The sequence below is a fragment of the Artemia franciscana genome, chromosome 10 (genome assembly GCF_032884065.1).
Source record: "Artemia franciscana chromosome 10, ASM3288406v1, whole genome shotgun sequence".
NCBI lineage: Eukaryota > Metazoa > Arthropoda > Branchiopoda > Anostraca > Artemiidae > Artemia > Artemia franciscana.
The window spans coordinates 47,396,453-47,413,970 of record NC_088872.1 but is presented as its reverse complement, the minus strand read 5'-3'; the positions used below and the strand labels follow the sequence as shown (position 1 = coordinate 47,413,970).

Below are 17,518 nucleotides of genomic sequence, written 5' to 3'. Positions count from 1 at the left end.
ATGCTTAACTGACCGAAAGGCAATATTTTCATACTACTACGGTAACTATTATTATTGCTACTACTTTAGTAATATTACCGTTCTTACTACTACTACTTCTACTTGTAATACTCCTACTACTACTGTGACTACTGGTACAACTAGAGGTAAGGGTCAAAAGGTGAAAGTTTCAGTGAATATTGACGGGAAAGTTGAACTTAATCAGAACATACTGTATGTATGCAGGTTGTCAAAATGGCGCATAAACAATACCTCAGGAAAGGCTTCTATGAAGGCAAAATGGGCACTTACCCCGGGTGCAGAAATTCTAGGGGTGCAAAATTTCGACTAAATAATCTAACCATTTACAATTATAACCATTAAGGTTATTATCATTAAGAATTTTTGAAATTTTGTATTTATTAGGACAGAGTAGAGAGTTTAGATAATAAATGAAAGTAATTAATAAACTATAAATCAAAATAAAAAAAAAATAAAAACTAAATTATAATAGTTATAAAATTAAAATAATAATACTTCAAAAATAAATTACTAACAAAATAGTAAATTGAAAATGGTTTTGTCAATAAGCTTTAATGAAAAACAGGTAAGATAAAAGACCCGTCCATGTCTAATATGATTTTCTTGCCGAACAGGTTGGATATTATCTATAGTCCATCACTACATTTACATTCACTAGCTAAACCACCCCAATATGCTCACTTACAAAAATACCCCCCCCCCGTAATATTTGGTGCAGCCTGAAAAAAGAGGCAATCATGAGAACTTTGAATATCCTGGTACCTGGCAATGTAAACAAGTACGATTACTTTCAATTATATATGATTTTCGGTGTTTATTGAAGTGCCATATATTTTTCTGTGTATTGTCTACCTTGTCCCCAAAATAATCCGCTCCTTGCATAAATAAACCATCCGTAATATCAATAAACCCGCTGAATAATTCTAATTTATTTGTGATATTACTTTTACCTTTTAATTTTTTTTCAAAAGAAGGGGTCAAAATAAAATAATAAAATGGCTCAAGAATAAAAAGAACTCTTACAGGCTCAGCAATTAACGGTAGAAATTGCAAAATTATTGCCTTGATATGAAGGGGGACGTTGATCAATTCAATATTTACTTAGCCCGACTTGTCGCAATGACACAATTTGATTTCAAAGAATTGAGAAACACGCTACTTTTAAAATAAAAGGTCAGGCGTTGCCATTTTAAAATGGTCGAAGGTGCCACAGACACAGAAGCCACCTCTGCAATAAGCTGAATAGAACTACTCCAACAAACATCCCAAAAAAGATCCATCTTTACCAGTTTCTTGAACAAATTAAAACATGGGGTGGTTACGTTTGACCAAACACAAAACGTGAGAGAGTAAATACATTAAATTAGAATTTCAACGGAAGCATGATACGGTCCGGGTGAGGGAGAACTTTGTGAAAATATAATATTGATACGTTCAAACAAGGACTCAACCCTAAATTATACCGTCTATTTATTGCAAAAAACATTGGTGATCTGGAATTTGCAGTCCAGGAGGTTGAGAGGGCATTTGAAATAGACAATAATGTCTTGCAACACCAAAAACTGTCAGTCAATAGTGCAAAAACAGAAACCCCTAAAACCTCAAGAGATCCTTCTTCACGATTTCCTAGAGTGTCCTCGTCAAAACCTATTCTAAAATACAATTGATCCCCACCAAAACCAAGACTAGTACGTTTCGCCCCCAATAAACAATTAAGACCACCATTTAGTGATTAGCCCATAAGATGTTACGCATGTAACCACTTAGGCCATATAGCCAGAAACTATTTCACAAATGACAGTTACCACCCCATTTTAAGACAGACGAACAATCGCTGGTCCAGGGCGACAAGTTATAGTGGGTAGGCAGCAAGAGTTAATTGAGGGAATACCTCATAACACGTGGTAATTACCGAAACACAAATCAAAGTTTTCAACGCGATGCGTCTCAGTATCTCGGGAGACCAAATTACCCTAGTAGTAATTGGAATACCAGGAGTAACTGCACGAGCCGACGGGAACAATATAAAAACCCCACATGGAACAAAAGTCAAGCAAGTGAAAGGAGAATGATTTAACGTTCTACACCTAACAGCTGGGCATTGCAGGGAAACGATACAAGCCTCCAGAACCCGTAAGATCCAATATTTTTCGGCAGAATTTTTATAGGTCCTAATGACAAAATGTTACAATATCTATTTTTCAGCCCTCGTAGACACGGGAGCTACTGTAAATGTAATAAACGCATCCGGATTCAACAAATTACCCAACTATATTAAACAATGAATAAGCAATATATGCCCTAGCTTATCAAGTGTAACGGATCATGATTGATCGTAAAGGGTCCGTAAAGCTAACGCTAAGCAAAGATAATATAAATTTTCCAACTCGTTTTATAATTTAAAAAAACTTCCTTTATGAGGCAATAACAGGTGCCAACTTTTTAAATACAGAAAAAATATTATTAGATGCAGCCAATACGAAAATCATCCACCCAAAGGAAAAAGAAACAAGCGTGAATAATATACAAGATTACTCAGTGACGGTAAATATACGCAACATTGAGGAATATAGGGAAAACATATTTAGAAGATTACCAAATTATGGAAAATAATGCTAAATGTAGAACCCATTCCTAAAGGACAAAATGATAACATTTAAAATTAAAAAAAATAACCTAACTGAAAAATACTATGGATTTTTAGTACGCAAACTAAGATTCCCCTAAATTCAATGCAGAGAGTTCAAATACCGCAAATGCTTGAACCAACTAATGACTAAAATGAAATTTGGGTGGCCTCACCATTGGAAGATATCCCTAGAAACTTAGCATGCGAATAGCAGATTATAAATTACGAAAAAGGAGACGGTTATATCTGAATAACCTGTACCCATTAATAACGATTCGGTTACCTTAAACAAATAGACATACTTTGTGGAAAAACAAGTGGTATCGTAAACGGACATAAATAATTGGAAGAAGTCGGAGGAAAACTTAGTAAATAGTATAAATATCCAAAACAACAAGGAGTACCTCCAACCCAAGACTCAGTTTCTTGAAAAATTTGAATTAAGCCACATCATCGCCATCCCATTAAAAAAGAAATTATGCGAGCTGTTCAGGGAATTCAAAGATGTTTTTTACACATCCGGAGACGACATCCCGTTCTATGAACATGCAATCCAAACTACAGCGTTGCCTGTGGCTAAACAGCCTCGTCATATTCCATACATACATAAGGACTGGCTAATGAATAAAATCCAGGAACTTGAAAGAAATGAAGTAATAAGACCCAGCATAAGTTCCGATTCTGCACCCGTAATTCTAGTCTCAAAGAAAAATAACGGCCTTAAGTTAGTCGTAGAGCATTGAACCCATGTGTGTAATGCAATGGCACTACCCCATTATCTGTATTTAAGCCCCTTTTGGAGGATATTCCAAAAGGAAGATAAGAATGAATTGCGGTCTACATTTTATAAATATGCGAAGTACCTCTTACGGCTTCTACCATGGACAAGTAACAGTATTGTGACAAGTCGGTAGGGGATTATCGACCCTAATGAAGCGATAATAGCCCAGATCGCCAGATATAACTCTAATATTTTTACTCATCCTTGGGCAATTATTTTGAGGCAATAGGTTTTGTTTTTTGTGGTTAGATATCCATTTGTTCTTTATTTTTCTTGTGTTTGTGTATTCTTTTGTAGTGTGTTTTTTGCTTTTTTGTCTTATACTCCATCTGTTTCTTTTGATGGGAAGTAAATATATACATACATACATGCATACATAGCTCTTTATCGACCAAAAATAGATATTTAAGGCTGCTGTGGGCTTCGATAAACATGTTTTATCTGCAGAGATAATTTAGGTTAAAAAAAATCATATTACTGTAATTATTACAGATAAAAATTAATCATAAACACACCAGAGGTTTAGCTTAGAGGGTATCCTGTGAAAACAGTGTCGAAAAATAAGATAATAGTAAAAATCAAACAAATTTAATAAAAGTAATTTTCTATTACATTAAGAATGGAGGATATGTGGGGAAATTATATAGCATATTGACCAGAAGCAACCAAACCGAGAAGATAGAAAACATTCTATGACCGAGAACAACATGATATATCTTTTTTTAATTCAACAAATTGATTTCAAATATAAATCAAACATGAGATAATACTTCACCAGTAGTTTAATATCTTTCAACTTTCAGGACTATACACTCACAATGTATCTAAATCAATATTGGCGAGATGAAAGGCTGGCTTTTGGAAAGGAAACCGATGTTTTGGCACTTCCAGGAGATTTCTCTGAAAAAATATGGGTTCCTGACACATTTTTAGCTAATGACAAAAAGAGGTAAAATAATTTGTACAAAATAAATTTAATTATGAAACATCCATAAATTTAAAGTAAAATATTTTAACAATTTGTCATGAGCCACAAAGACGACAAAGACTCATTTTAGCGAAAAAGACGTCCATCCTTGAATTTTTTTCGAGCAAAAAATGAAAAATTCCCCCTCTGAAACTGTTTCTAGGGTAAGCTAGCCACGTATTGCCACGGCGGCCTGAATATACATAGTCTTGGCTCAAAGAAACGTGTTTTTTTCATTAATACCTCTCAAACATAACCGAATGCAAAAAAGTGTCTTTCTTACAGGTGCGTCTAATAGAAAAGCGGCATTTTCCTAAAGACCTCTCAGAAATAAGGCTTAAATTTACCTCTAACATCAAACCTCTCCTCCCCGGAATCGGTTGCTATGGTTCTCACCTTTCTTTAATTCATGGTAATTTTCGCTAATATTTAATCCTTTATGTGCTTTTTTCACGTTTTGTTTTTGGTTTGTTGTGCCTTAACTGCTTTTTCTGTGTTTTAATAATGCTTGTAAATTTTTTTTTATTAATGAAAGTTGTATGTACAAAAGCCTTCATTGTTTAGATTACTTGTTCCAGGACAAAACTTCAATACGTAATCATTTACGCAATGAAATATCTAAAGCCAATGCTATATAACCTCTCATTGATTGAAGAGCTAACTCAACATGTCTAGGTCACTTTAAAAATTAATAAGACTGTGACATACAGGTGTATCTAACAAAGAAAGAATCGATAGGCCTGCTTGTGCTCTCATTTGGAAAGGGTTGAAAACATGTGAATCGTTTAATTATTCTGGTATGTGGGAGCAGGGGATTACCTTTGCATGTAGTAGGTTATCATGTTGTAAGTATTACCCGAATCAAAATGTCATGAATAGCATGCTTGTCCGGTTGGTTAAGGTTTATATCTAGTCGTTGGAAAAATTTCTGGTCTTATATTCGAATTTTAAAGCTTACGAAAATGTCTAGATACTAAATGTTCACTGAGAAAAACATCATGAAAGAAAATGAAATCTCAAAAAAGCGCCTCGAGAGAAAAAATTAAATACTAAACAAAAAACGCCTTGAAAGAAAAAATGAAATCCCGAAGACAAGTCTAAACCTGAAGAAGGAACCTCCTAAAGAATAATCGAACACCCATTCATGCGCCCTCGTACGTAGCACTCCAAGTGTGCGCTACCATTGCATCATTCCCAATAAATCTACCAAGACACGTAAGATCATGTCACCCCCAATAAATCTAACAGCCCACGCACGATTGCGCCACAACCTACTTTTCACTGTCATTACTTAATACCCACGTGTGTGTCCTCCTCAGTTACAACCTGTGATTTTCCACGAGGCCATGAAGAAGCAATTCACTCTTGATTACGTCATACTTAACATAATTAAACATTCCCTATTACGTAACAACTAAAAGTAAACACTTTCTATCACATAAAATGCATCTACATCCTTTAGAAAACAATCCCTATTGCGCAACAAGGACCTGCTGTCTTTCGTCGGGAACGGTGGGATGTAGGCGTCGTAAGATTGCTGGGATATGGACGTTGTAGGAATGGTGTGATATGGGTGTCATAGGAATGGTGGGATATTTTTGTTGCAGGATTTATTGAGAGGATACTACTGGCAAAATTTACAAGGTTGGAAATTTTCTAGAGTATCATTCCGTAGGTGGGCGGATTTTCCCCGGGAGAAATTATACATGGGGGAGTTTCCCACAGGATAAATTTTCCAGCGGTAATTTTCTGTGAGATCAGCTTTCTACTAGGGGGTGGGGGATATGTGTGCGAAGGATTTTCCACGGAGGTTGATTTCTGGAATGATCTTACAAACAATCAGAAATTAAAGTATTTTCAAATAAAGTGGGCTAAGAAAATACTTTCAGCCGGAATCATCTGAAAGAAATTTTCTAAGAATAATTTTCAGCTAAAATGGAATTGTCTGGGGAATTTTGCTGGTGGGTTGTATTTTATGTGGGAAGAACTTTTCACGGAGGGATTCTCCGTAAGGGGAAGAAATTTTCCATGGAGGGAGGAGCCAGATTTTCCTGGCATTGCATGAGGAGACAGTCACCTCACACAGATAATAAATAATTTTTGTTTTATGCAGTAAGATTTTCACATTGTAAGGGTAGTTTCTGGAGGTGACCTTTCCAGAGGAAATTTTACACGGCGGTAAACTTTGCCAAAATTAATATGTAAATTCCGTTTTAATTGCTCATCTACAATAAGCTAAATTCAAACCTTCATTAGTTGAAAAACGTTCAGCAATTAAATAAAAAAAAACGATTTTTTTAACTGAAAGTAAGGAGTGACATTAAAATTTATAATCGATAGAATTATTCCGAATATGAAAGGGGTTGTCTCTTCCTCAACGCCCCGCTCTTTACGCCAAAGTTTTTTGTTACTTTAAAAATTAACGTTGTGACAAAGAGGCAGATTTCAAACAGTTCGTGGTAACGAACTGTAGTAAGGAGCTACCCGGCTCAATAGTAACCAAAACTCTAAAAAATGGAATTTTGATATCAATAGCTACATCAAAAGAATCGCATTTTGAGTCAAAATCTTTCTCATCAACGCCCCGCTCTTTACGCTAAAGTTTTTTACTGTTTTAAAAAGTATAGTTAAGAGAAAGAGTCAAACTTTAGCGTAAAGAGCGGGGCTCTTAACTCTAATTTTTAAAACAGTAAAAAACTTTAGCGTAAAGAGCGGGGTGTTGATGAGGAAGCATCTCCGTTCATATACGAAGTAATTTCTGTTCGTTTTAAGTTTTAATTTCGCTCCTTACTTTCCGTTAAAAAAACTTGTTTTTTTCTATTTATTAGCATAAAGAGCATACCTTTCATATAAGAATAAGTACTGTTCTTTTTAAGTTCTGATGTCGCTCCTTAATTTCCGTTAAAAATAAAACTTTTTTAAATGTATTCAGGGACGAGTACACCACCAAGTGGAAATACATTCTTTGAAACTAGTAGGCCTTATGAAGTGGTATTCAACTATTGTAAATTGAGAGGTTATATCAGAATATTTTCTTGATAGTATTTTGGCCCTTTTCAAGCCAAAATTTTGTTTTCTTTGTAAGACTAGAGAAATTGGTAATTTCCTGAGTTTTTGTATTTGTTGTTTTCAAAAAGCATATTGAAGCTGGAACAATTTCCGTTCAAGCAAACCCTCTCCCGATTTACAACGTGCTCTGTTCAATACGGTGACCCCCGGTGAGAAAAGAAGAAATACTCATCCATGGTCTCCGTATTAAGGAAAAACAATAAGTTTAATTTCTGTAGACAAGGGCTTGAACCCTGTCCTTTGGACCTTTCAATTATTTAAACTTGACGATGGACTTTTCATTGAGATTATTTAAACTATTATTAAAACATTTTCCAATTATTAAACATTATCCAAAATTATTGAGTCTTCTCATGCTAACCCTTTGACAGAGAACAGTAAACTTAATAAATTTTTTCTATTGGGAGTTGTAGCAAAATTAGAACTTGTATATTTTATGGGTATATTTTATTCAACATTTCATTTTGGAGCATCATTACTGTTGACAGGGTTTTTCTTTACTCTCCAATCATTATCATGGACGCTTTGGTTCAAACGAAGTCATGTGTTTCTTAACGTAGTTTCAACATTTAATATAGTTTTGGTTCATTCAAGATCTGCACAAAATAATATCTTTTTATGAAAGTAAGATTTTCAACAGCGACTTGTTTTCTTTGTATTGATTTACTCTCGACCTCCACTGTCTTTTATCTAAATCAAACAGTTCGTTGTAACGAACTGTAGTAAGGAGCGACCCGGCTCAATAGTAAACGAAACTCTAAAAACGGAATTTTGATGCTAAAAGATACATCAAAAGAATCGGCTTTTAATGCTGATTTTAAATATACAAGTTTCATCAAATTTAGTCTTTGTCATCAAAAGTTACGAGCCTGAGAAAATTTGCCTTATTTCGGAAAATAGGGGGAAACACCCCCTAAATCTTAACGAAAATCACACCATCGCATTCAGCGTGTCAGAGAACTCTATAGCAAAAATTTCAAGCTCCTATCTACAAAAATGTGGAATTTCATATTTTTTGCCAGAAGACATATCACGGGTACGTGTTTATTTGTTTTTTTTTTCTTTTCCCCAGGGGTCATCGTATCGACCAAGTGGTCCTAGAATGTCGAAAATGGCTCATTCTAACGGAATTGAAAAGTTCTAGTGCCCTTTTTAAGTGACCAAAAAAATTGGAGGGCACCTAGGCCCCCTCCCACGCTCATTTTTTCCCAAAGTCAACGAATCAAAATTTTGAGATAGCCATTTTGTTCGGCATAGTCGAAAACCATAATAACTATGTCTTTGGGGATGACTTACTCCCCCGAAATCCCTGGGGGAGGAGCTGCAAGTTACAAACTTTAACCAGTGTTTACATACAGTAATGGTTATTGGGAAGTGTACAGACATTTTCAGGGGGATTTTTTTGGTTGGGGGGGGGGTTGAGAGGAGGAGGATATATGGGAGGATCTTTCCTTGGAGGAATATGTCATGGGGGAAGAGAAATTCAATGAAAAGGGCGCAGGATTTTGTAGCATTAAATAAAAAAAAAAAAAAATGAAAAAATACATGGAAAAGTTTTTTTTCAATTGAAAGTAAGGATTAGCATTGAAACTTAAAACGAACAGAGATTATTACGTATATGAGGGGTTCTAAAAATACTTTAGCATAAAGAACGAGGTATTTAGGAGGAGATAAATACCTCGCTCTTTATGCTTTAGTATTTTTAGTAATTTCAACTATTTATTCTACGGCCTTTCGGATTCAGGGGTCATTCTTAAAGAATTGGGACAAAACTTACGATTTAGTGTAAAAAGCGAGGTATTAACGAGGGTACAAACCCCCTCATATACATAATAAAAATTTAAGAATATAAAAGTTTGTTACGTAAGCTAATTCTTAAGTTACGTATATTTTTTACTAATAAAAACATTCGTTAAAAATTAAATTTTATAGTTGCCTTTTTATGTAACCGAAAAATTGCAGGGCATATAGGCATTCCCCACCCCTTATTTCTCAAAATCGTCTGATCAAAACTAAGAGAAAGCCATTTAGCCAAAAAAGGAATTAATATGCAAATTTCATTTTAATAATTTATGTGTGGAGGGCCAAAATCAAACATGCATTAATTCAAAAACGTTCAGAAATTATATTAAAAAAACTAGTTTTTTTTTAACTGAAAGTAAGGAGCGACATTTAAACTTAAAACGAACAGAAATTACTCCGTATATGAAATGGGTTGTCCCCTCCGCAATCCCTCGCTCTTTACGCTAAAGTTTGACTCTTTGCCACAATTCTGATTTTTAAAACAATTAAAAACTTTAGCGTAAAGAGCAAGGGATTGCGGAGGGGACAACCCATTTCATATAAGGAGTAATTTCTGTTTGTTTTAAGTTTTAATGTCGCTCTTTACTTTCAGTTAAAAAACTAGTTTTTTATGTAATTCACATAATAGACGAAATAAACGACGTGGTGCGTCACTGAAACGCTTGCATTCTTCGCGTTCTGTCAGAATTTGTCATGGAGTCGGTATTGATTCTTCAAAATATACCCAGTTGATCAGAAAAAAATGATGAAACATTCTTTTAGAACAGACAGCCATTAGACAAAGAGCTCAAATACAGTCCATAAAAAAGAATAGAAAATGATAAGCGCATTGATTACCTTTATCACCATCATTATCTTACTTATATTCATTGTAGCAAATTGTAGCAAAATTAGAACTTTTTTATGTGTATATTTTATTCAACATTTCATTTTGGAGCATCATTGCTGTTGACAGGGTTTTTCTTTGCTCTCCAGTCATTATCATGGACGCTTTGATTCAAACATCTGACAAACATCTGAAAACAATAAGACGGAACAGAGAAAAATAGGATGAAGACACAATTTCAGTTCATTCTTGGCTGTCTTTGTACTCTTCCTGATTTGTCAGACATTCTCCACAGCAAGCTTTATTACTGCTACTTTTACTACTATTGTTACTACTACTACTTCTATTACTACTATTACTACTACTACTACTACTACTACTACTACTACTACTACTACTACTACTACTACTACTACTACTACTACTACTACTACTACTACTACTACTACTACGACTACTACTACTACTACAAACAACTCACCGCAGCACCAAGCCGCCTGAGGCCAACACAGCTGCCCATGCTCTTCCTCCACCCCAATCTATTCAAAGCCTCCCTTTTTCCATCCTCCCAGTAAGTTCGCATTTCCTTTAAATCTTTCTATATGACGTCCTCCCACAAAGACGATGACGACCTAATTTCCGTTTAGCCCTAGACGGTTGACCGAAAAAGACAATCTGCGGTAATCTGTCATCTTTCATCCGCATATTGTGCCCTAGTCATCTCAACCTTTCTTTCATTTTAGCCCTAGAAGGCGGGATTGAGCCTCATTTTTCATACAACCTACTGTTTGAAATACAGTCAGTCAGCTGGGTACCCAGAACAATCCATAGGCAATTTCTCTCGAAAACATCTAGCAAATCTTCATCTGCTTTTCGGAGAGCCCATATTCCTAGCCTTAGTAACTTAGTCTTCTTAACATTTATTATCAAACCTATTTTAGTACCCTGTACTTGCAAAACCTCTAAAAGCTCATTCATTTTGCTCACACTTTCATATAGGATGCTTAAATCATCAGCATAATCTAATTCCAGGAGAGTTTTTCCTCCCAATTTTATTCCGCGGTCTCCCATCGCCTTTCCTGTGCTCCTTAAGACAAAGTACATCAAAAGGATCCATATAAAGGGGGATAGAACACAATCCTACTTAAGTCCTGATTTAATACAAAACAGCTGCTTACATCATTTCCTACCTTAACCGCAGCAGTGTTATTCTCGTACGAAACGCTAATCACTTTAATGTATTTGTCTAATATACAGAACAAATATAAGACTTTTACTAAAGCTCTTCTATCAACAGAATCGAACGCTTGCTCATAATCTATACAACTGAGGACCGAAGGTGTTTGACAACTCGGGCACTTCTGAATTGTTAACCTAAGAGTGGAAATTTGACCGACACATCCTCTACTTTTTCTAAGACCGCACTGTCCTTCTCTTAAAGATTTGTCGACAGAAATCACATTACTAAGTCATTTGCTACCTACAGAGACCAGACTAATGCCTAGATACTTACCACACTCACACTTATACCACACAAGACATTCATAAGTGAATGAAATGGATATTTGTCTGAAAAAACTGCCACTAGGCAATTTTTAATTCATATAAAAAGGGACAGTAAAGCGAGTTGATTGGCATTCTAAAATATTATGGGTTATTTTCTCTGTTATTCTTCCAGCTATATCCACGACATAACTGAAAGGAATAAAATGATTCGTCTTCATGGTAATGGACTGATTGAATACGGAATGAGGTTTACGACTACTTTGGCATGTCTTATGGATTTACATTATTATCCGCTGGATGTGCAAAATTGTACAGTGGAAATCGAGAGCTGTAAGTACTATATAGCGTAAGCTGGATAAGTGTATATTGAAGGTTGTCATACATTCAATGGTTTTGGCTAGTTTTATATATTTTCATTTATGTATTTTTGGTAAGTTTTGCGTATGTTTTTTTTTACTACCAAGTTATTTTTGTTCTTTACATGTATTTTGATGGTTGAAAATGAAAGCAGTTGTTTTATTTTTATTAAATGTCTATCTCAATTTTATGCTTCATGCCTGAAACGTATGTCTCGATTTCATGCATGAAATTTTCGTACCTTTTGAACGAGTGAATTTTTTATGATATACAGAGTTATAAGTACCAAATAGTGCAAGCTGAATAATGTATATTGAAGATTGCCATATTTTCACTGGTTTTGGCCAGTTTTATAATTATATTTCATTTATATATTTTTGTTAAATTTTGTACATTTTTTTTACTTCCTAGTTATTCTTGTTTTTGTACATGTTTTAATACTTGAAAGTCAAAGCAGTTTTTTTAATGTCTATTTAATGTTTCATGCCTGAAACACGTGCCTCCATTCACGCAAAGAATTCTCGTATATTTTGAACAATTAAAATTTTTTCATGATTTTGAAGAGAATTCCTAATGAAGCTACGATTTTAATATGTGGCTGTTTTATTTTTTTCTAGTTTAATAGTTCTTGAAACATATCCCTAATAACTGTTGGGCTGGCTATAACCCTTCAGAGGTGTACCCAAGAAGAGGACTACGGGGTTGTAGCCCCCTCCACTCCGATATCTCATTTTAAGAGGATATATCCTTCATATAGCACAAAATACGGTATTTTTACCAAAAAATATCTGTTTAGAATTTTATGGCAAAAGTAAAATGTATAAAAAATGTATTTGCTGTTTTATACTGCGTGTCTAAATAACTAGCAACTTAAAGATTTTTTTTTCCTTTTAAATCTTTTTTCAAATAGTAAAACCAATTCTCAATTAACAGTAAAATTTTAGTTTTTTTCAATTAATTCTGATTTTCATACTTTTGAATGGAAGGAAAATACAAAACATATTTTCCGTCCATAAGGTAATTTCCGTCCTTAGGTAATAATCTCGATTTTCTACGGGTGGACAGAGACAGTCAGGAGGGGTTGTATTCAAATATTTAATAAAGTATAAAAAACAAATAACATAAGATAAAAAAATAGATTTAATATATACAAAACAAACGAATCAATAAATTGAATTTATGTTTCAAAATGCAGATTATTATTGACGGTAAAGAAATGCATAGTAATATACAATCAGAACATAGCACTGCACATTCAGCAACTGTAATAAAGCTCAAAGTATATATCGTCAGTCGGGTATCAAAAGGACGTATCTCCATAATTGTAAATTTTCAGAAGAGCAGAAAAAAATTCTCGCAGTAGTTTTATTTCCGCTCTGATAACCGTTAAACAAAAACGGATTTATATCTATTGATTTTAAATATCAATCCGTTCTTGTTTTACGGTTATTGGAGGAAAATAAGAAAGTTGCGAGGGTTTTGTTTACTCGTCTGAAAATTTACAATTATGGAGGTACATCCTTTTGAAACCCGAATGACGATAAACTACAAACAGGAATGTAATTGACATTGAATTTTTATATATTCCTTTACTGTCAAAATATCACTTTTTTCCGAATATATCTTTTCGGCAGTGTTATAGCTATCACACTCAAGACGCGCAGCTAGTTTAATCCCAATGAAATATACCCAAGTATGATGAAAATAAAATTCCTTTGTAACAAAATTATGAAAACTACAACAGAGAACTATGGAAATCAAACCCCCAAGAATGCATTATATTAAACGGTTTCTAATTTAACCCAACCTAACCAAAATTACAGCTAAAATATTTATTTAAAATACGTACATTGTAGTGTATATACACTCTCTCATGCTAAGCTGGAAGAAACTACAAAAAAAAACCGGTTGTGTCAAGCCGAAACTTGAGCATGGTGGCTGTAACAGATAAATACGTTTTTTCCCTCTTCAGCTTTGTTTTTCAAACCTATAACAGCTTTACCGCCCTTTTCGTGGTTCTTGTAGGTGTTCTTTTAGTGTGAAGGTAAATCATATTGATAGATAAACTGACTAATATTGATACTATTAGATGATTAAAAAAAAGAATTTTTTTTACTGAAAGTAAAGATCAACATTAAAACTTAAAACTAACAGATATTATTCTGTAAATGAAAAAAATACCCCTCCTCAACGCCCCGCTCTTTACGCTAAAGTTTTTACTGTTTGAAAAAGTAGAGCTGTGAGAAAGAATCAAACTTTAGCGTAATGAGCGGGGTGTTGAGGAGGGGACAGTCTACTATTGGAGCTACCCATCCTTCGAGGCATTATTAAGCACACCTGGGTCTTCCGTAATACTATAATGCACTTGTAACGAAATAGTACAGTTGCATGTTACAAAATAGGGTTTCTTTACTTCATGATTTCTTTGGCTGTTACATAATAGAGTTTGTTTACTTCAGGTTTTCTTTGGTTGTTACGTAATAGGGTTAGTTTACTTGTGAAAATGAATACAGGTGGTTGCTACGTAATAGGAATTGTTAGAGTCTGCTAATCAAGATACAAACATACGCGTTACGTAATAGTATCTTTGATTGCTTAGAAACCCCGAAAGGGCCAGGAAAATCCTTCAGGATCCGCTAGTCAAGATGCAAACGTATGCATCACGTAATAATTTCTTTGATTGTTTAAAGACCAGGAAAAACCTTCAGGATCTGCTAGTCAAGGAGAAAACACAGATGTTACATCTCGGTTTTTCTTTGATTGCTTGAAAACCCCGCAAATGCCAGGAAAAACCATCTAGCCACTAGTTGGGAATCGTCAAGATGCCGAGCCCCTAGCGAGCACTTACACTGGGGCCCTAGCAACATTTTCTTTCAGGGAGGCCCCCTAGTATCCAATTTCACCGGAGCCCCTGGCAACCAATTCCAACGATGGTCCTAGCGAGCAAATCCACTGGAGGCCCTAGCAGCCAATTCCAACAGGAGCCCTAACGTCCAATTTCACCAGGTCCCTAGGAACAAAACCCAACAGGGGCCCTTAGCGAGCAACAGGGATCCCTAGCAAGCAATTCTGAATTGGGTGGGGGAGGGCTTAGGATTCAATTTGACGGGGATCCCTAGCATCCAATTCCAACGGGGGCCATAGCAATCAGTTCCACCGGATCCTTAACAACCAATTTGACTGGGACCCTAGCAACCAATTCCAACTGGGGCCCTAGCAGTCAATTCCAACGGGGCCTTAGCTTTCAATTCCAACAGGACCCCTATCAATCAATTCCAACGAGGGGGTGCTAGTCAAGTGAGGAATCTCTAATTGTAATTGAGAATGATATAATCTCGCGGAACTTAGGAGATTTATCTAAGATGATGCATTCTCGTGTGACTTATATCTTCGAGTTCTGTGGAAAACACTCACCTGTAACTGAAGAGTGCACACACGTGGGATGTTACGCAATGACGATCTACACATGAGATGTTACTTAATACTTTAAAGATCTCAACGGGGCCTTAGCATCCAATGCCAACAGGGGGGGCTAGTATTCAACAGAGACCTGCTAGTCCAGCTGGGCCCTTTACTTGTAACAGACGATGACAAAATCTTGAATGGCTAGCCAGAGGTCAGGGGCAGCCAGTAAAGTGGGAAATCCCCTCTTGTAACTGAGGAAAGGCACACGTGGGATGTCACATACTTATGTATACTTTACTTATGTTAAGGATGACACATTCTCACGTTACTTGTTATAGATTGGGGCCCCCAATCAAGTAAGAATTCTCCGATTGTAGCTAAGGAAGGCACACCTGCGGTTGTGACGTAATGGTGAAGCACACATGAGCCTTACGTAATGATAGTGCACACATGGGATGTTAAGTAAGACCTTAGTAGATTTTTCTTCGGGATTTGATTTTTCTTTCAAGATTTTTTTTCCAGGGATCATTTTCTGTCAAGACGTTTTTTCTCAGGAAACATTTATATTCCAAAGATTTTTGTCCACAGTAGGAATCGAAAAAGATTTCCCCTTAACGGTATGGTACGCTAGACAACTGGACCAATATGTAACTGATGTTAATATTATTCGGGGAATACCTTCTAGTGGAAACATTTCAAAAAATCTATGGATCACTTTTTTCCTGTGTCTGCAATAACTGATATGCGTGAGGGAAAATCGATTACTGGAAATTTGTTACATTTGATTTGCAGCTGCTTGTTACAGTGTTATTAATTTTTTAAAGTAACCTAGACAGGTTAAGCTAGGTATTGAATCAAGAAAATGCTGCATAACATTGACCTTAGATATTTCATTGCGTAATGATAATGTATTGAAGATTCACCCTGGAACAAGAAATCTAAAAGATGCGAAATGTTTATTGCATATGCAAGTTTTATAAATAAAAAAACATTATTAAGTCATAAAATCATAGAAAAAAGAAATTAAAATTTTTCATAATCTCGTTAAAGGTGAATTTAAGCCACACTAAAACATATTTTTGAGAGCTTTTAATGAAAACTCCCCGTTTCTTTAACTGGGTGTTAGACATCAGCCCCCCTCCACCAAAAAGTTTTTTTTAACAGTTTCCAGTTTGACTTTAAGCTGTAGAACGTGCTAGTCCAAGGCAATTCATGCCACCGCTGCAAACTATGGATTGCAACACGGCACCCTCTTGCACTTTCATCATTCCAAATGCACATTTCATTTATTTTAACGATACAAATATGCTTAACTTCCAACGGCTCATGTTTTACAAATCCACCCCAACGTGATGCAATCTATGGCAATTCATGCCTCCTTGACAAACTATGGCTGACCCTTGACATCCTGTTGATACACATTATCATTCATATGACATTCTCAGACATTTTCTCAATAAAAATTGTGCTCTAAATTCTTTGGTTCACGTTTTTTCCAGCCACTCCTCATGGTGCATCATGTCAATTGACACCACCATGGCAAAATATATGGCTGGCCTGTGACATTCCTGTGCTACATATTATGACTCCTATGACATTTTTCTGATTTTTTCTTTTAAAAAATATGCTTTAAATCTAGTGTTTAGTTTTCATAAGCCACCCCCTCGTGATACACCATGTCAATTCACGGCAGAGTGGGACAATTTACCCCGGCTGATGACACCCTCCAGCGTGCACTATCATGCTTAAGGCATTTTCAACCTTTCGCCGATTCCTTTATTTTTTATACGGCTGCCTCCACGGTAATCTATAGCTAGTCATTGAAAATACCTAGTTTATTGTACGTTTTTGAAGTTTTTCCTTTCTACATTTGAAGGATAAATACTTACATCTTAATTTTAAAAGGTTAAGATGACATATTTCAAGAATGTGCGTGTTCATGATAAAGTTATCATAGCATTGAATGCTGACGAAAATAAATATCTAAGCTATGAAACAAGCAGTAAAGAGGATCTTGTTGGAAATGTATGCGTGCGTTGCCATGACAGAAAGATGCGAGATTTCTCTGAAATAGCAAAAATTCAACATTACCAGTGGTGGTAGATATGCGGAAGTTAGATCTCCGGAGTTGATAACGCGCAAAGATAATTTGAA

General features: G+C 35.4%; 2 protein-coding genes across 3 annotated transcripts in view; both read left to right on the top strand.

The window, feature by feature from the left end:
* The window catches only part of LOC136032287 (PHD finger protein 14-like), a 352,444-nt gene that overhangs the window by 168,444 nt on the left and 166,482 nt on the right, over positions 1 to 17,518 (top strand). The window lies entirely within an intron of this gene.
* Positions 1 to 17,518, top strand: part of LOC136032288 (gamma-aminobutyric acid receptor subunit beta-like) — a 64,198-nt gene that overhangs the window by 12,672 nt on the left and 34,008 nt on the right. For both annotated transcript variants that reach the window (XM_065712559.1, XM_065712560.1), the window contains exons 4-5: positions 4,235 to 4,380; positions 11,775 to 11,932. In XM_065712559.1, the coding sequence (XP_065568631.1) occupies positions 4,235 to 4,380; positions 11,775 to 11,932 (304 nt within the window). The remainder of the gene's footprint in view (positions 1 to 4,234; positions 4,381 to 11,774; positions 11,933 to 17,518) is intronic.